The 20381-nt window shown below is 42.6% G+C and overlaps 1 protein-coding gene across 1 annotated transcript in view; it reads left to right on the top strand.

Moving 5' to 3' along the window:
• DYM (dymeclin) overlaps positions 1 to 20381 on the top strand; it is a gene marked incomplete in the record, with an annotated part of 586856 nt that overhangs the window by 409104 nt on the left and 157371 nt on the right. Inside the window, 1 exon segment of the mRNA XM_077463046.1 lies at positions 1276 to 1378. Within this exon segment, the coding sequence (XP_077319172.1) occupies positions 1276 to 1378 (103 nt within the window).

The raw sequence follows: 20381 nt of genomic DNA, 5'->3' as shown, positions 1-20381 counted from the left end.
GGGGTCATTTGTGGGGGTTTTGTGCCATCTTGGCATTTTATGGCCTTCAAAACTGTAATAGGTAGTGAGAAGTGAACTCAAAAATTTACGCCCTTAGAAAGCCTGAAGGCGGTGCTTAGTTTTCGGGGCCCCGTACGCGGCTAGGCTCCCAAAAAGTCCCACATATGTGGTATCCCCATACTCAGGAGAAGCAGCAGAATTTATTTTGGGGTGTCATTTCACATACGCCCATAGCATGTGTGAGCAATATATCATTTAGTGACAACTTTGTGTAAAAAAAAAAAAAAATTTTTTTTTTTGTCATTATTCAATCGCTTGAGGCAAAAAAATAAAATATTCAATGGGCTCAACATGCCTCTTATCAATTTCCTTAGGGGGTCTACTTTCCAAAATGGGGTCATTTGGGGGGGTTTTGTACTGCCCTGCCATTTTAGCACCTCAAGAAATAAGATAGGCAGTCGTAAACTAAAAGCTGCGTAAATTCCAGAAAACGTACCTTAGTTTGTAGATGTGACAACTTTTGCGCAAACCAATAAATATACAATTATTGACTTTTTTTTTACCAAAGACATGTGGCTGAATACATTTTGGCCTAAATGTATGACTAAAATTGAGTTTATTGGATTTTTCTAATAACAAAAAGTAGAAAATATCATTTTTTTTCAAAATTTGCGGTCTTTTTACGTTTATATCGCAAAAAATAAAAATCGCAGAGGCAATCAAATACCATCAAAAGAAAGCTCTATTTGTGGGAAGAAAAGGACGCAAATTTTGTTTGGGTACAACATTGCATGACCGCGCAATTACCAGTTAAAGCAGCGCAGTGCCAAAGTGTAAAAAGACCTCTGGTCATTTACCAGCAAAATGGTCCGGTCTGAAAGTGGTTAAGCAACCTTCGGCACACAGTGGCCTACAGCTGCCTCTACTAATGCATCTCAGTGAGAGGCTGTTCATGGCAGCAGAGGGTCCTGTGAATGTCATTATACGGGCTCTGCATGCTTTAAGTTCAGTGATAATTTGTACATATAAAAAAATGTTGTAAATGGTTAGCTATGAAAAAACATTTTCAAACAGGTCCATAAATCTGGAAAATTGAATAATCTTGAATGTCAAGTAACCCCGTTATAGTGCTTATCGGTATTCTTTTTCAGTAGCCAGTGGTATTTCTGGGATCTTGTATTAAACCCCGCTCCCATGAAGGAATATAGACCTATCTGGGTTTTATCTCTCAGTATTAATTACTTTTTTTTTTTCTTGTCTTTTCCTTCTCTTTAGTTTGTTTGCGTTGCTATCTAAAAAGCACAACAAAGTCCTGGAGCAAGCCACACAGTCTCTTCGAGGACAGCTTGGCTCGGATGACTCTCCACTTCCTGACTACGTGAGTATCAAACTGAAAGCCGGTGCGTGAGAACATTTCTTTGGGCTCGTCATCGACGCTCGCTGTCGTGGTTGTCACAGTCTGTCGGAACGAGACCAGAAACCCAACCTCGAGACTGAGAAAATTACTTCATGTCTTGCATGTGGTTTACTGTGTAAACAGATGTGACAAAACTGAGCCATAGGTGACAAGGAACTGTCACTGTAATGAGCACATTTGTGATCAGATAGTGCCTTTCTCATTCTCATCTGATTTATTGATTAAAGTAGATCTCCACTCTAGTCTCTCGTCCTATACCATGTAAATTTCTTATAAAAATTCCTCTTATACATACCTATTTTCAGCAGTCTTTTGCCCAGTCACATGCTGTCCTCTGTCCTTCCTTTAAGTGTCAGGAGTGGGCAATACTGAATACTACAGAGAACGGTGCTTATGTATTAACATGGGCTCCATTCTCTGCAGCATTTTTCCTGCGGGCCCAGGCTGGCATGGTGGCACACCACACGAGGACCAGGAAAGATGAGCGGTGGCCAGTTTTAGAGGAGGAACATGAAGAGCGCTGCTGCAGTGAGGACACAGTAAATAGTACTTTGGTATATGTTTACCGTTTCCATAAGTTCTGCCTCCAAAGGGGCTTTAAAAAGGAAGTAAACCCTAATTTAAAAAAAAAAAGCCTTCAGGACAAAGGCATAATGAGCTAGTATGCAAAGCATACTAGCTCATTATGAATTACTTACCTGAGATCGAAGCCCCCGAAGTGACCCTTCTCCACGTCCTCCGTCACCGCCATGATAGCCGTAGTGACTCCGGGTCTCGCTGCTCCAGCGCTGCGATTGGCCGGAGCAGCGATGATGTCACTCTGGCATGTGGGAACCGTCAGTGACGGCATGATCGCCTTCACTAACGGCACACCGAGTGCGCCTGCGGCATTGCGCGCCGTAGACATCAGTGCCCGTTTTTAGGGAAATCTCTCCTTAACCGTGTAGGCTAAGGAGATATTTCTAGCACCTACAGGTAAGCCTTAATCTAGGCTTAGATGTAGGTTAAAGTGGGGTACCCCCTAAAAAAAAAAAAATTAAAAGTCAGCAGCTACAAATACTGCAGCTGCTGGCTTTTAATAATCGGACACTTACCTGTCCCGGGTTCCAGCGATGCGGGGGAACGAAGCCCCCCCCTCGCTCCCCGCTCCGCTCGCGGCGCCGTCATGCATACTGTGGGCACCCGGCTGTGGCTTCACAGCCGGGCACCCACTGCGCATGCGCGAGCGGCGCAGGGCGCCGTGATACGCCGTACAGTCACCTGGGACACATGACAGGTCCCAGGTGAATGTGCGGCGCGAGGGGAAGTGATGTCACCAGCCCGGGCAATGAAGAAGGCAGACTACGAGGGACCCCCTAGCAACCGGTATTTAGAGGTGAGTAAAAATTTTTTTTTTTGCCAATTATTTTTTTTTTATTTTTTTTAAAGAATTTTAAGTAGTTTTATTTTTTGGGGGGCAACTCCACTTTAAAGTGGTCTGTAAGAGTTTACAACCACTTTAATTCTGCATTCCCTTCTACAGTTTTGTAAACACACTCTAGATCAGTGACGGTGAACCTTGGCACCCCAGATGTTTTGGAACTACATTTCTCATGATGCTCAACTACACTGCAGAGTGCATGAGCATCATGGGAAATGTAGTTCCAAAACGTCTGGGGTGCCAAGGTTCGCTGTCACTACTCTAGGGTCCTAATCATCAATCAGCTCACAAATATTAAGGCCCATGCACAGCTGGCACTAATACAGAGGTCTGGCTACCATGTAAATCATGGACCTAGGAATAGAGGCTTTATCTCACCCAAAGCTCTGTAAGGTCTCCGGGCTTCAGGACCTAGAACAGAACTTATTAGGATTCTAAGAAAACAGAAAGCTTTGTCCTGAGTTCTCCAGTAGCTTGGGCTAACAGGACAATATTGCAGAGAGCACTGCAACATAATTATGCAGTGTTGGTCTGTTCGGCATTCTGGACCTATATATACAGAAAAAATATAAATTGGGGGGGTCAAGTTTGGAGCGCCACTTTAATTCTTCCCTTTTATACTAAGCATCCTAGTTTTGAGCATTAGAACTTGCTCTTGTGTGTAATGCATAAAATGTACTACTTTTTTTTTCTTTTCTTTTTTTCCACCATATATTGGCCATTGTGGGTACTTTTAATCTAGCCACTCATAGGCCCTGTCTGTCCATTCTCTCTTTTTTCCTTGTGACACGCCGCCTGTAATGGAGTAAATAAAGGCCGCTTTTTAAGTCCCTCTTTGATTCTCCAGTTAATTTAGCTGTCAAATAAAAAGCAGCTGTCCCTCTCGTTCTGTCTCCACGGCTCCTAAATCATAAGAGAGAAGGCCTGAGCCCCCAGCAGCATCTGGAACTGATAGAACATTATAAAACCCAGTTAAAAGGGGAAAAAAAAAAGAGGCAATGTTTGTTTTATGTGGGATGAAATGATTTTATTCGAGGCGCTTTAATTCGACCATTAGGAGGGTTATTAAAAAAAAGCCGAATTACAAAGAGAGCGTTTTTCTATTTTTACAAAGATCTCTGTCTATTATTTTTTGTTTCCTTTTCACCATATCAGATTACACCCAAAAAAGACAGATAGACAGTCTACAGTGTTCCTGCCGAGGCCTTAAAATCTTGGCTCACGAGTCTGCCAAAAAAATAGTGGTTTGCTTTTTAATTTTTAGCAGTGAAGGCATTTAGAGAATATTACCAGATAGCATAAACCAAAATTAAAGTGGACCTGTCAGTAACTTTACAAATTTGCATGAATAAATTCATGATATGTCACAGTATATAGCAACAGTGTCATATTTTAGATGAACTTCACCTTCCTTCATTAAAAAGCTGTCTTTGAGCTCCAGTGACATTGCCTAGGCTGAGATGATGTCATCAGTCTGCTGCAGGCAAGTGGAAGAGTTTTTTCCATCTTCACTTCCCCAGTGATCAGATCGCAACATTTTACCTTTGTAGCAAGTCCTCAAATCAAGAGGCTCTGTGTCAGACAATACTGTATGTCGGGGATATGCAATTAGCGGACCTCCAGCTGTTGCAAAACTACAAGTCCTATCATGCCTCTGTGTGTCATGCTTGTGGCTGTCAGAGTCTTGCTATGCCTCATTGGAATTGTAGTTCTGCAACAGCTGGAGGTCCGCTAATTGCATATCCCTGCTGTATGTGAACACAACTGCACAGGCTCTACGATGGGCATGATTGTGTTATCTCGGAGTTGTCATTTTAGTTCCAGAAGTAGATGGTGACCCCCCCAGATGATGCTTAAAGTGGAAGTAAACTCCCCTATCGTTTTCAGCCAAGGAAGCTGCCATCTTTGCCTCTGTTTAATCTTCAACTGCTATGGTGCTGCACATGTGATTCGTTATGACACCAGCCATTGGATGGTTTGATAGTTTGGCTGAGAGCACATCCAATGTGCAGTTAGCATTCCTGGCATGCCTTTTTTTTTTTTAACTGTTTAAATCGCTGGGTTTACTTCCACTTTAATTGCCATTGATTTCTTAATTATTTTTCTATTTTAATCCGCTGCTTTTTTTTTCCTTGGACAGCTTACTCGCTAAAAAGCCATTGTGTGTACAGAACAATGGGATACTGCATAGTACTGATTATCGCAGGCCCCTGCCACATAACCCCCAAACCACATAAGGTTCCTAAATAAAAGAAATGTGTCAGTTTATAGTAAGCAGTTCTCTTTTTCTGAATTAAGAAATTCTATATAGAACCGAAACTGTCACTGAAAATACACACTGAAAAACAGATACCATCTAAAACATGCAGAGACATTTATTATCCTAATATCTGAAAACTGATCTCTGGAAGCCCGGGAAATTTCCCCTTGGGGTAAGGCTGCACCCACATTGTAAGGTTTACCTTCTGATTTAGTCTAGGGCAGTGATGGTGAACCTTGGCACCCCATTTGTACATTTCCCATGATGCTCTACTACACTGTAGAGTGGATAATGGAAAATGTAGTTCCAAAATATCTTGGGTGCCAAGGTTCACCATCACTGGTCTAGGGGGATGATAAAAGCAATTTACTTACCGGATACTCCACTCTCCTGGCAGATGGGGCTCCCCCACGATCTGTGGAAGACTGCCCCTTTATGAGAGAGCTATGGTCATCGGTCTCAATGACATCAGAGGACCTTAGACCGCCAGGAGCATGGGAAGAAGATGCAGTAGAGATCGGTTTTACAGGGCAGAGGAGCTTGCAGGGTGGAGGATCAGGAAGTAAATCTACTTTTCCATGCCCTCTAGACCTAAATGAGCAGCTGATCCTTGCAGCGCATGGGCGCAGCCCAACTTCAAGGGAGAAATTTCAGGTTTCTTAGAGTTTAACTTTAAATGCTTGGCATGATGGGGAGCTTTTGGTGTCCTTCAGTGCTTTATGTGAATTTTTTTTTTTTTTTTTTATGAATTTCCTAACATAGTAAGACCCTAGTACTGCTTTTGAACAGGCCCTAAAGTTTTCCTTACAAATGTCGACAAATGTGTTGTTGCCCTTCCATGAAAAGAAGAAGCCACAGTTTTCTCTAAAATAACTTGAGCCTGACCAAAGTAATTATTGTTCGTCATAGTTTTTTCCATATTTAACAAAGTGACACTTTTTTACTTTTGATTTTGATTCAACAAAATATTTGAAGTAATAAAATAAATGAAAATGGCATGGACAAAATTGATGGGTCCATTCGTCTAATATTTTGCTGCACGACCTTTTATTTAATCGCTTCACACAAGCCATTTCTGTTGCTCTCAGTGAGACTTCTTCACCTGGTAGCCGGTAGTTTGGCTCACTCTTCTTTAGCAAACTTTTGCAGCTGTCTCAGGTTTGAAGGGTACCGTCTCTAGAGTGAATGTTTCAGATTTTTACTTAGATGTTTCGATATGATTCTGATCAGGCTCATAGAAGAACAGTTCAAAATAGTCCAGTGTTTTGTTTTGGGCCGTTCTTGATGCTTTTAGCTGTATGTTTTGGGTCTTGTTGGAGAACCCATGACCTGCAACTGAGACAGAGCCTTCCGACACTGGACAGTATGTCTAACTCCAGGTGTTTAATACACAGATTGAAGGCGCTCCCTGACAAAGCTGCCCCAAAACCTAAGAAAATCGCCTCCATGTTTCACAGTAGGTACGGTGTTCTTTTTAACAATTTGCTTTTATTTCCTCACATTTCAGGAGGAATGAAGCATATGTTTGCCTTAGCTTTAACCACTTGCTGCCCACCATATAGCAAAATGACGGCAGCAATGTGGTTTCATTATCCTGACCAGACATCGTCGTGTCCAATCACGGCTGATCACAGTGTAAACGGGAAGAGCCCTTGATTGGCTTTTCCTCATTCGCGTCTGTCAGACGTGAGTAGAGGAGAGCTGATCGGCTGCTCCGCTGACGGGGGGGCTCTGTGCTGCTTGCTTATTAGCGCAGCCCCCCCCCGAGGAGGACCACACTAGGACCACCAGGGATGTCACCACCCGGTATGCCACCCTAGATCACCAGGGATGCCAAAGAGTGCCCACAATGGATGCCCATCAGTGCCCACAATGGCAGGCATTATTGTTTGGCACTGATTGGCATCCATCCATACCATCAATTAGTGCCCATCCGTGCCGCCTATCAGTGCCCATTCATGCTGCCTTTCAGTGCCCATCAGTGCCACCTATGTGTACCCATCAGTGCCGCATGTTAGTGCCCATCTTCGACGCCCATCAGTGCCATCTCATCAGTGCCCGTCAGTGCAGCCCCATCAGTGAAGGAGAAAACGTACTTATTTACAAAGTTTTGTAACAGAAACAAAAAAAAACATTCTTTTTTCAAAATGTTTGGTCTATTTTTATTTGTTTAGCAGAAAATAAAAATCCCAGAAGTGATCAAATGCCACCAAAAGAAAGCTCTATTTGTGGGAACAAAACGATAAAAATGTAGTTTGGGTACAGTGTTGTATGACCGTGCAATTGTCATTCAAATTGCGACAGAGCTGAAAGCTGAAAATTGGTCTGGGCAGGAAGGTGTATAGGTGCCCAGTATTGAAGTGGTCAAGGATACAAAAAACAAATTTGCAAGTGTCTATTTAAAAGGTCAGTCTACCCAAAATTGATTGTTGCTGGAGAATTCAAACCTACTTATGGACTTTGCTAGTGAGATCTGTGCACTTGAATTCACTCAGATCTGACCAGTTTCTAGAGATTCATGCAGTTTATATGAATTATTTTTTTTTTTCTTATGGATTCTGGAATTTGGTGACCCTATGAATCCTACAAATCCACATCCATTTTCTCAGATGAATCAAAAATGAGTCAATCGACGACTCTGATTAGATCATCAATTACTGCTTAAGCTGGTCATAGATGGATTCAAATTTTGATAGTTTGAAAGACCGCTGCGCAAATACAGTGTGACATAAAATATTGCAATGACCACAATTTTATTCTCTAGGGTCTCTGCTAAAAAAAAAAATGTATGTTTGGGGGTTCTAAGTAATTTTCTAGCAACAAATACAGATTTTAACTTATAATCAACAGGTGTCAGAAAAAAGGCTTAGTCTTTAAAATAAAAGTATGTTTTTGTTTTTTTATTTACCCATTATACTTACCTAGGTGGATACAGCATCTGTCCTCCGGCACCTCTGCACTGAGAACCGAGCGATTGAACATCGCCGATGGCTCGGTTCTTTCTCTCAGCTCCCTGAGCGGAGAGCTGCTGCCTGTCAGTCAGCAGCTCTCCTCTCTGCTCCTCCACTCCCATTGGAGCGCTGAGCTGTGGAAGGGCAGAGAGCGGCCATCTCAGGCTCTCAGCGGCTCGCTGAGACAGGCATCAGTCCAGGCACCTGGTGGATCCAGACTTTGTTGTTGTGGTGATGGGGGCCTGTACTTATTCCCCTGACATCAGAAGAGAGCGGACTTCAGACCGCTCTGCGGAAAACGGGTCAAGGAGTGCAAGATGAATTGCACTCCTGTGACCCATAGGAGAAGTCCAGCCAAAAGAGCTCAGGCTGGACTTCTCCTTTAAGTGGTTAAACTAACCTCATTTGCAGACCAAAGTTCATCCCTTTGATATGTAAATGAAAGATGCATTTCCTTTTATCTCTCAGCACTGAACAATGTTGATAAACATGCTGCTTTTTTTTATTTATTTTTTTGACAGCTGAGAGCAGGAAACTGCTCTACACTTGTTATGTGAATCATGGAGATGCTGGATTAAGATCGTGTGGTGGGGTTAAATTGAGATTGACATTTTTTTAACGATTAATCCTACAGCTCTGTTAACATGTAGTTTGGTTTCTCACCCTGCAGTATTTGTTTCAGTGGAGCTTTCTGTACGTCAACACAAGTGCTGAATGCATCCATGTGGACTCGGCCTGTCTTACACAGGTACTTACACCCACCTTCCCGATGTGAGCATCCATTGTTGTTCAGTGAGATCTGGCTTCCAGTACATCCCAGTTCTAACCTTTTTAGCTGCTTGCTGGGAAATAATAAAGACGCTACACTGTATCCAGCAACATTCCTGTTGGAAAGGTTAACACAACTGAACATACAGGCTGTAAATATTTCAGGGATACAAGCCGGGCAGGAATGTGAACACAGCTCTCTGCTGGTCAGATAACCACCCTGGTTTTTCTGGTCTATAATTATCTCCTACGGGAATAGGCAGCCTATTGAACTTCTTGCATTTTGTCTGCTTTATGGATCAGGTTTGCATCTTATACACCCCCAGGCTTATAATTGATAAAAACTAAGAACACTTAAGTCACTTTTACAGATTCTTGTCTGCTGGCTCATACCAGTGAGTGCCCCCCACTGGTGTCCCACCAGTGATGAGCGTCCCCCCCAGTAAACTTTACTTTTGTGCTCTGCCATTACAAAGTCCTACTATGGTGTCATGTTTGCCCAGATAGAATAATAGATAACTGCAGATCCAACCGCCAAAATGTCACATTCAGGCCTCAGAACGATGGACATAAAGTATATCTGAACCCCCATATGTGATGGCTGCAATAATTTGATTTTTTTTTCTGCTTTCATTTTCACATGCTGATCCTGCCAGTAACACTTCCTGTACGAGGGCGACAACAATCACTTTATTGGTCTTATGGATGAGCCATGTTTTCACCCCAGGATAGAACTACAGAACACCTCCCCATGAAAATGGAGAGGGGCTGCCCAGACAGCGATAAAAAGCACTCATCAGCTCTAACACCCTCTCCTGCTTTATCCAAATCAACATAAAAAATGTTGGTTAGTGATGGGCTTAATGAGATATATTTATAAAGCAGTGGATTTGGCATTCAGCAACGTTTACTGCAGGTTAAAGCGGTATTAACTTATGTAAAAGTGAAAAGAGAACTGCTCTTGAGCAACAAATCTCACGTGAGAAAGCAGCAAGCACACTATAAGAGATGCTATATTATCAAAAGTATTGGGACACCTGTCTTTACATGCATATAAACTTTAATAGCATCCCAGTCTTAGTCCGTAGGGTTTAATATTGAGTTGGCCTCAACCCAATAAAACACCTTTGGGATAAATTGGAGTGGAGACTGCGAGCCAGACCTTCTAGTCCACATCAGTGCCTGACCTCACAAATGCATTTCTGGAATAATGGTCAAACATTCCCATAGACACACTCCTAAACCTTGTGGACGGCCTTCCCAGAAGAGATGAAGCTGTTATAGCTGCAAAGGGTGGGCAAACGTAATATTGAACCCTACGGACTAAGGCTGGGATGCCATTAAAGTTCATGTATGTGTAAAGGCAGGCGCCCCAATAGTTTTGGTAATATCGTGTATTTTTCATAGTCACAAATCATGTAAATCAACTGTGTTGCACTAGTCAATAAAGCATATCATTAAGTTTCAGCAATTTCCAAAGAAAATAACATAAAAGTCCACAGTGTATATGAATAAGTAAAAATCTTCCACCCAAGACTCTTGGCTTGGAAGACGTCACATATGATGAAACGCGTAGATCGGAGCTAGATGTTAACGTCATCGTGCAGCCGAAAGTGACCCGGAAGTTTGTATACTGGCCGGAGGGGCTTTGTTATGCGCAGTTATCCTGTGATGCTTGTAAGTGCTATTTACATCTAAATAAAAGGATGTTGAGAGGTTTTACACTATGTGACTACTCTTGTTTTCTTTCTGAGCATTGGTGGCTGGAGGTGGCATTATCTGAGCAACCAGGGCTACTGTTTGACCCTGAGGAGTAGTTGGGGAGACGTGGCTGGCGTGGATCTTTTTAACATATGCTCTTTATGATTTTTTTTTTTTTTTATTTTTTTTTTTTTAGGGGGTCATATTTGTTTAGTAAGCCTTTATTTTTAGCTATTTGTTGGAAGTTCCTGGTCTGTCGTGACACCTATTTCAACTTTCTAGGGTGGAAGATTTTCCCTTAGTCATACACACAGTGGTATTAAACCCAAAAGTAAAGATTATTAGATGTGGTGGTCTCATTAGTTTTCCTTTTTATATGCTTTTTTTCCCCCTCTGGTTTCACCTGGTGAAATAGAAACTGTACAACATGTTGTTTACCATTTTAATAAACAAGGTCATTTTGAAAACTGATGGCAGCAACACGTCTCAGCATATATTCTGGCAAGAATTGGACAATGTTCCTCTCACAAAACTCCAGCAACTGGTCTCCTCATTTCTTAGAAGTTTACAGAGTGTTCTTAAAAGAAGAGAGAACATGATGAATATGGCCCTGTCCCAAATGTTTTGGAATCAAGTTCATACGTTGCCAGCTTTTTGTTGTCATGTCGCAACTTTTTTGAGATGTGTTGCTGCCCTCAATTTCTATTTTCTTCCCTTAAAATGGTAAATTTTCTCAATTTCTCAGTTTTCTGTTGTGTAAAAAAAAAAAAAAGTATTTATGAGATTTGAAAAGCATTGCATCCTGGTTTTATTTTTTCGTAGATTTTAAACTGCATCCCAACTTTTTGACGGCTTGTAGATCAGCAGTAGCATATGATGCCAAGCTTCAGCAAGCAAAGCTAGCAGACTTAGCGTGCATTAAAAAGGGTATTTATTCAAGAGATAAAACTTTAACCACTTGCTTACTGGGTACTCTTAACCCCTTCCTGCCAGGCCAATTTTCAAATAGTTTTTATTTTTTATTTTATTTTTTTGTGGTATTTAATCGCTACTGGTTTTTTTTTTTTTTGCTAAACAAAAAAATTTTTGAAAAAAAAAATATTTTTTTCGTTTTATGTTATAAAATTTTTCAAACAGGCAATTTTTCTTCTTCACTGATGGGCACTGATAGGTGGCACTGATAGGCAGCACTGATCAGGAGGCACTGTCTGGCAGCACTGATGGGCACTTATTGTCGGCACTGGCAGGCACTGATTAGCAGTACTGGTGGGCACAGATTTACAGCACTGGAGGGTACTGATTGGCAGCACTGTTGGGCATTTAGGGGACAGATGTCCCTCTAACAGAAGACTGTTACCAGCATTATTCTTTTCTTCATGCTGACAGGGAGAAGAGGAAAAAAAAAAGAAGCTAGTAACCGGCTTCTCTTTACTTCCGTGATCAGCTGTCGTTGGCTGACAGCCAATCACGTGGTAAAGGGCCTGCTGTCATTGGCCCTTTACCCTGCTCTGTGATAAGCTGAGTCCCAAGAACTCTGCGATCACAGAGCACGCTCCCCCTGGGGTGCGAGAGTGGTAGGATGTACATGGATGCCCTCCCGGCATTTGAGGTCCGCGCTGTAGCTGTCTTTCAGCTATAACACAGACATTAAGTGGTTAATCGTTCAGCCACATCTTGCCCCATTCTGGTCACTAATCCTCAAGTAGGATGTGCTTGAACTGGAGAGAGTCAAGAAGGGCAACCAAGCTAATCAGGGACCTTAGTTATGAGGAGTGACTATAAACAAACTTATTCTACCTGTAGTGTGGAAATATTTAAGATGAGATATTATCGCAATATACAAATATTTAAATGGGGACTGTAGACTAGGAAGGAATCTATTTAACTTAAGGTCTCTGAAGAAGACACGTGGCCACACAATGAAGTTGGGCAAGAAGTGGTTCAAAATTAAACTGCATAAGGGGTTCTTTACTGTTAGAGTAGTAAAGATGTACAAATTCAAAAAACTTTTAGATGCGTTTCTTAGTAAACACCATGTTCAGAGATATTGAAAATGGTAATGATATTAAACACACTCGGGTTAAACTGGATGTCTTTATTCAGCCTTAATAACTATTTCACTATCTAAGTCAGAATTTGCATTTGAAGTATAATAACCAAAATATGGAACAACACGCAAGTAGAAGTGAGAAAGCTCCGTTAAAGGTGGCTTTCAGGTAAATGTTAGAAGAACTCAAGAAACACAATAGCTTTAATATAAAGAGATAAAACTTAAATTACAAGATGGTGTATATGAAAGATGTTTGAAATTGCATTAAAAAATAAATATGGAAAGGTTTCTGGAAACTTTGAGTACCAAATAATTACAGTGCAAGTATGTTGGGGGGGTAAGGTAATCATTAGGTTCAGAAGAGCCAAAAGAAAAAAGCCTTCTTGCATTTTAAAGGGTCAGTCCACTGAAAGCTTGTATCTTGATTTTTAGTAGATGTTAAACTACCTGACAGTTTCTCCTATGGCCCCTTTCACACGGACGATCTGTTCAGGTCCGCCTGAATGGATGCACCATAGAGCTCTATGGAGAGTCGGATGTCAGCAGTGACAAGTCCGCTGACATCCGACCCGCTCCGATCCGAAAAAGTGTGACGGAAGAAAAAGCTATTTTTCCATCCGTCATCGGATCGGGTGACGGCGGACATTGCAGTCCGTCGTCACCTGATCTCCCATAGGGGAGAGCGGCGCTGTGACAGGTCCGTCCCTGCGCAGTGTGCGGAGACAGACCTGTCAGATTCCTGCTCAGCGGAGATCGCTCCGGCGATCCCCACTGAGCAAGCGGATATCCACGGGGCGGATCAGCACTGATCCGCCCTGTGTGAAAGGACCCTATCTCTTAGGGACGCTGCTGGTAAGATCTCAGATCTTCTCCCCCCGCAGTGCCCATTGGAGCTTCCACTGTCCTTGGTGGCTTTTTATTTATCTTATTTTATTGAGAATGTAACAGGAGGTGCTGGAACACGTGAAGGTAGTCAGGAACACCTAAAACTCCCTGGTAGACCAGGACAAGGTTGGCAATGATGGCAGAAAGATCTCACTGTTGGAGCATCCAATATATGTTAATAAACAAGAATCTAGCTGCCTTGGCCCACCAAGCAAGTGGCTCCACTTTGAGCTAAAACACAACTTTTGGGTTGTCTGGGCCTTAAAATCCTATATTAATTATCCTGCATATTTTACATCTTGCTGGAAACCGGATATATGGCCTAATGTGTAACCACTATTTGAGCTTTGTCCACCATCCTATCCATGTGTTCCGAGGAAGCGATGATGTAGAAGTATTTTCTGTTCTAGGAAGGCAGTGCTGCACATTCTGGAAGGAGGAACACTCTTGCATTGTGTTCTCCACCCAATGTAATGTTAACAAGCTAGCTAAGTGCTATCCCTAATGATCAAATGACTAAAAACAGAGGGAGGTCATAGGTCATCCTAATGTGGGGCTTGGCAGGTCATAAAACTGTTCAGCTCTCACAAGGATCACAGTTAGTGTTGAAGGCCGGAAAGCACCTTAATGAGGTACAAGAAGCCTCTTCCAGGGGTGACTGGAAACAGTTCTAGCAAGGACCAAATGTGATGCAGCCACACAGGACATCTGAGGGCTATTCTGTACACAAGTTCTGTAGGGTTTCCTAGAATGAGGTCTTTGACACCTTTTCTTTCTATTATCTTTTTAGTCATTTTGCAGCATTTCATATTTGCTTTGCATTCCTTTTCTCAGATCTGCAAACCAAGAAAGGTATTTTTCCACTTTTTTATACTGTTCAGCTTTGCTTAAAGTTTGTCTTTAAAATAGAAACTCCATTCCAAAGTGAAAACGGTGCTTTGAAATATATTTAGGGAACATTTTGTAAATGATCACATCTATTCCTATATGTAGTGCAACTGTCCACCCAACTCGATTTTGTCTTTAAGCTGGTGATCTGAGAACCCCTTTTTTATACCCGTTTTAAATGCAGGAGAGCAATTACCACTTCATGCGGTCTCTCACATACAGAAAGCTTTGTGTGTCTGAAGTTGGGCCCAACCAACATCTGAGGAGGTCTGGTTGCAGTGGTATATCATTTAGATCCCTTTTTTGTTTTTCGGTGAAATAGGCATGGTTTATGACACCCTAATGTGACCTTTCCAATCAGGTCCGCCTGTCAGTTTTTCAGGTGGACCTGATCGGATGGTCCATTCATCCCTAGGAATTGGTGGATGTAAACTGACCTATGTTTCCGTTTACACCTACCTGCCTCTGATCTAATCAGATCTGCTAAAAACAAGCAGAAGAGGACCCCTGCTCCCTCCATGTAGGCCCATACATCTGCCTGCTCTGATCAGCAGTGGATCTGTGCTCATAAAGCAGTTTTTTGTTTTTTTAATTAATGTCTATTTCTCCAGTGAGTAGATTCACCCTCTCTTTTCACCAAGTTGTGTGATGGGAAATACAACATTTTAGAAGGTGTCTCTAGAACGAGAGATAATGAGGAATCTTCAAATGGGGGCATCTGTTCTGGTGACAGCTTTCTGAGGGGGAAATGTTCTACTCACTTCTCATTGCGTGTCCGAGCACATCAGTACTGGATTAGTGGTCTCCCGCATTTGGAAGGAGCACCATCAAAGGACCTGGATGGGGGGAACTTAAAGCATTTGTTAACCCAACACTTGATATTCCTGATATGTGGCTGCTGTACCATGTACGTGTATGAAAAAAATATCCTGTTCTCTTTGTATTGCTTCCTTTATGTGAAAGGCCTGGTGCTCCTGCCAGTCCCTCTGCTTTTCTATTATAAACTGACCACGATAAGTAGGAGAACACACCCGTGGTCTGTTCTCTAGCTATGCTGGGAACTGTGTGCTCTCCTCCAATGATCAGACTTGACCTGACATGCTCCCATTGCACAGCCATTCACTGACGAGCTCAGTGTGCTGCTGTTTCATCTCCCTCAGCTCTTATGCAGCTGAAAACGGAGGGAATGTGATCACTTATAAAAAAAAAGGTATTTATAATATTTATATATACACAGTTGTGCTCAGAAGTTTACATACCATGGCAGAATTTATTATTTATTGGCCAGTTTTCAGAGAATATGAATGATAACACAAAAACTTTTCTTTCACTCATGGTTTGTGATTTTGCTGTAGCCATTTATTATCAATCAACTGTGTTTACTCTTTTTAAATGATGATGGCAACAGAAACGACCCAAATGACCCTGATCAACCGTTTACATACCGTGTATTGCCCCCTTTAACATCAATGAAAGCTTGAAGTCTTTTGTGGTATTTGTGGATGAGGCTCTTTATCTTCTCAGATGGTAAAGCTGCCCATTTCTCTTGGCAAAAAGCCTCCAGTTCCTGTAAATTCTTGGGCTGTCTTGCATGAACGGCACGTTTGAGATCTCCCCAGAGTGGCTCAATGATATTGAGGTCAGGAGACTGAGATGGCCACTCCAGAACCTTCACTTTATTCTGCTGTAGCCAATGACAGGTCGACTTGGCCTTGTGTTTTGGATCATTGTCATGTTGGAATGTCCAAGTACGTCCCATGCGCAGCTTCCTGGCTGATGAATGCAAATGTTCCTCCAGTATTTTTTGATAATATACTGCATTCATCTTGCCATCAATTTTGACCAAATTTCCTGTGTCTTTGTAGCTCCCACATGCCCAAAACAAAAGCAATCCACCTCCGTGTTTCACAGTAGGAATGGTATACCTTTCATCATAGGCCTTGTTGGCTCCTCTCCAAATGTAGTGTTTTAGGATCATGTACACTCTTTCACGAGTTCCAAACAGAAGATGCATTTTTCAGGCACTTGCTTTATTTTCCTGTGAGTCGTGTCTTGTTTTTTGATTTCGTGTTTATTTTTAAGTTGCCCTGTATTTGACAATTGCATTTTTTAATGAATTTCTGAGAAAGTTTAGACCTTGTCCTGAAGCATATTTAGATAAAAGATGAGCTTTGATCATTACCCTAGGTTTTTTGCCATGATTTTGAGGCATCTTAAAGCAATGCCTGTGTATTGAGGTCTATGGGCCTCAAGTCACGTCAAAGTTGGACCAGGTGCAGGGACTACTTGAAGTCGCACAGATATGAACGGTACTCATTGGAAAACATAGGATACGACTTGTCTTGCGACTTTTTTAGCCCCAAGTCGCAGGACAAGTTGCACAAGTGTAAACTAATGCCGCGTACACATGACTTTGCGGCAGACTAGGTCCGACGGAATCAGTCCGTCGGACAATCTGATCATGTGTGGGCTAATCCAATTGTTTTTCATTAAAGAAAACAAATCTGACGGACCTAGAAATAGAACATGTTTAAAATCTGTCTGACGGACTCAATTCCTATTGGGAAAAACCTTTGTCTGTATGCTGGTCCGACGTACCAAATACAACGGAAGGGAAGTCATTATATTTTTTATATATAGTTATGTTTTTTAGTCCCGTCTTATGTCATCACGTTCAAAACGAACAGACTTTCGAACGCACTTAGTCTGTTCGTGTGTGGCCAAGTCCGTTCGGAAAGTCAGTTGGAGCTCCACCGAAAGACCATCAGACCTAGTCTGCCGGAAAGTCCGGTCGTGTGTACGTGGCATTAGCCTTAAGCCTCTTACACATGGTACGTTTGTTGGCAGGGGATTGTCTGTTGATGGACTGTTGTCCTAATAGTCTTACTGTTAGTACGCTCCTTTTGACAATTGTTGTCCAATTTTCCGCCAACAAATGTTGGATGACAGGCTAGTAAATTTTCGGCAGATAATGGCTTGACATCAGATTTCCGTATGGTCAGTACACAAATGTGTCATACAAAAGTCGAAAGTACAAGCACGCATACTCGAAATCAATGCTCGCCAAACTTGAAATTGGCAAAAGGGGCCCAAGGGGGGGGGGGCGCTCAACAGCTTGAATTTCCTCGTAGTACGTCACTACGTTCGTGTTTCTGACACGACAAATGTGTGCCTTTTAGTATGCAGGACAAGATCCTGACACACACCCTTTTGACAAAAATCAGACGCTCGGTTGGCCAACAATTGTACCGTGTGTACGAGGCTATAAGCGCAAAAAAAGTGGAAATTTGGAAAAAAAACAATATTTTCTTTTTTCTATTTTAAAAGAAATCCAATAAAATCAAATTTTGTCATAAATTTAAGCCAAAATGTATTCTGCTACATGTTTTTGGTAAAAAAAATTCCGTTAAGTGTATAATAATTGGTTTGTGTGATCACGGACATATGTACGCAAATGATCATGTACATATGTGTGCAGGTGATCACGTACATATGTGTGCAGATAATCATTGGGACATGTGATTTTAGTGGGACATATGTGGGGGACATGTTTTTATTATTTGGGGAAATGTATGTTTTGGGGACATATGTGGTGACTGTGTTTATACTGTGTGGTGTGTGTTGTGTATTACACTAGACTGGTGATCAGTGAGTAAAAAGCTGTAAAAAACAGCTCATACTCACTGATCATCAGCCGGCTGCAGCGATCTGCTCTCCTCTCCTCAGCGATGACTTCTGTGTGAGGAGAGGAGTAGCCGATTGCCTAGCAACCGGCTGTTTACATCACATGACAGCCGTGATTGGACACGGCCGTCATGTGATCAGGAGGGCCAATCAAAGAGCCCTCCTGCCGATCTGAGATGCGCCGTGTCCGGGTGGCACGGGCGCATCGGGATCGCGCCGCTGCATGGGCACGATCCCGCTCCTTCTGATGGACGTTCCTGAACGTCCTATCAGAAGTAGACGGCTCCCACCCGGCCGTATATGTGCATTGGCCGGGTGGGAAGTGGTTAAAGGGTAAGTTCACCCTTTACAGAAAAATCTTTAAGGTGAACTTAGACTGCACCCCCTTCTCATCGCCCTTACTGTTGTGGGCTTAGTAACACTTCAACTCCTTCAATATATATGTTTTTTTTTTAAATAACAAACATGTTATACTTACCTCCACTGTGCAGCTCGTTTTGCACAGAGTGGCCCGAACCTCGGCGGCTGTCTCGACTTCCTCCCGCAGGTGCTTCTCACGTTCATGCGAGCTCCCTCGCATGGTGAGAAGCACCTGCGGGCGCGTTCCCGTGATACAGCCGGCGGCTAAAGCCGCTCGCTGTATCACACGGCCCCGGCGCTCCGCGTCAGTGGATGTGATTGACAGCAGCGCGAGCCAATGGCTGCGCTGCTTTCCATCCATCTACTCCAGCCAATCAGCGGCCAGGCTGAACGGTGGAAAGGACGGCGGGGGCGAGCGCGGGATTTTCGAGGGGTGAAGTAAGTAAAACGGGGGGGCTGGGGGTGCAGGCACTGTCAGATGTTTTTTCACCTTAATGCATAGAATGCATTAAGGTGAAAAAACATTTATCTTTACAACCCCTTTAACATCTTCCTACCCGCGCTATAGCTGAAAGACGGCTGCAGCTTGCGCTTACTTTGCCGGGGGAATGTACGTTTTATGATGGCGCTGCAGCTGTGATCCTTTGGACTCAGCTGATCACAGTTCGGGGTAAGGTGCCAATCACAGCCCTTTACCACATGTCAACTGTGTCCAATCCAATGACAGCTGATCACGGATGTAAACACAAGCCTGTTATCGGCTTTCCTTTCCTCACGCTGACAGCATGAGGAGAAGAGAGCCGATAACTGGCTTGCGTTAAAGGGACATCTGCACTGATAATCAGGGCAGTCCCAACAGTGCTCCCAATCAGAGCCCAGCAGCACCTTCTCATTAGTGTCTCCTATCAGTGCAGCCTAATCAGCGCACATCAGTGAAAGAGAAAAATTACTTGTTTGCAAAATTTAATAACAAACTATGAAAAAACTTTGGTTATTTTTTCGTTTGTTTAGCAAATAATAACAAACCCAGTGGTGATTAAATGCCACCAAAAGAAAGCTCTATCTGTGTGAAAAATTATAAAAATTTACGATGTTGCATGACCGCGCAATTGTCATTCAAAGTGTGACAGCGCTGAAAATGTGACCGGGCAGGAAGGGGGTGAAAGTGTATTGAAGTGGTTAAAATATAGTATGAGTAAATGCATGTACAAGTTCTCTATTTTATATCTTTTATTTTATTAAAGCTTTCTCAGTTTAGCCATTAGAGGATCTTTTAGATGCTTAAAGAGGAAGTAAACCGTGATGGGTTTACTTTCTCTTTGTCTCGCTGCAAAGGTAAAGCATAATGGGCTACTATGCAGCGATGACGTCACTCCCGAGCATGCGCACAGGAGCCGCCGCTAACTGCATGCTGCTAACGGCGATAGTGCGCCTGCGCGCCACTGTCTACGGCGCATGCCCCGTAGACAGCTGTCGCTGTATTTTAGTACATATCTCCTAAACCGTGTAGATTTAGGAGATATTTCTTGGACCTACAGATAAGCCTTAATCTAGGCTAGCCTGTGTTTACAACCACTTTAAGCTTGCTATACACTACAGGTGATACTCAAAAAAATTGAATATTGAGCAAAAGTTCATTTGTTTCACTAATGCAATTTAAAAGGTGAAACTAAAATATGGGAGAGACTCATTAGATGCAAAGCAAGATAGTTCAAGCCGATAATTGTGATGATTATGGCTTAGAGCTCATGAAAACCCCAAATCCACAATCTCAGAAAATTAGAATATTTTGAATCGGTGCAATATTCTAGGCTCAAAGTGTCCCACTCTAATCGGCTAATTAAGCCATAACACCACCAAAGGGTTCCTGAGCCTTTAAATGGTCTCTCAGTCTGGTTCAGTAGGAATCACAATCATGGGAAAGACTGCTGACCTGACAGTTGTGCAGAAAACCATCATCGACACCCTCCATAAGGAGGGAAAGCCTCAAAAGGTAA

This window comes from Lithobates pipiens, unplaced genomic scaffold (assembly GCF_037356315.1).
Source record: "Lithobates pipiens isolate NorthernLeopardFrog02 unplaced genomic scaffold, aLitPip1_a1.2 Scaffold_3, whole genome shotgun sequence".
In the NCBI taxonomy this organism is placed as follows: Eukaryota; Metazoa; Chordata; class Amphibia; order Anura; family Ranidae; genus Lithobates; species Lithobates pipiens.
The sequence above is the reverse complement of the archived record's forward strand: the minus strand, read 5'-3'. Positions and strand labels throughout refer to the sequence as shown.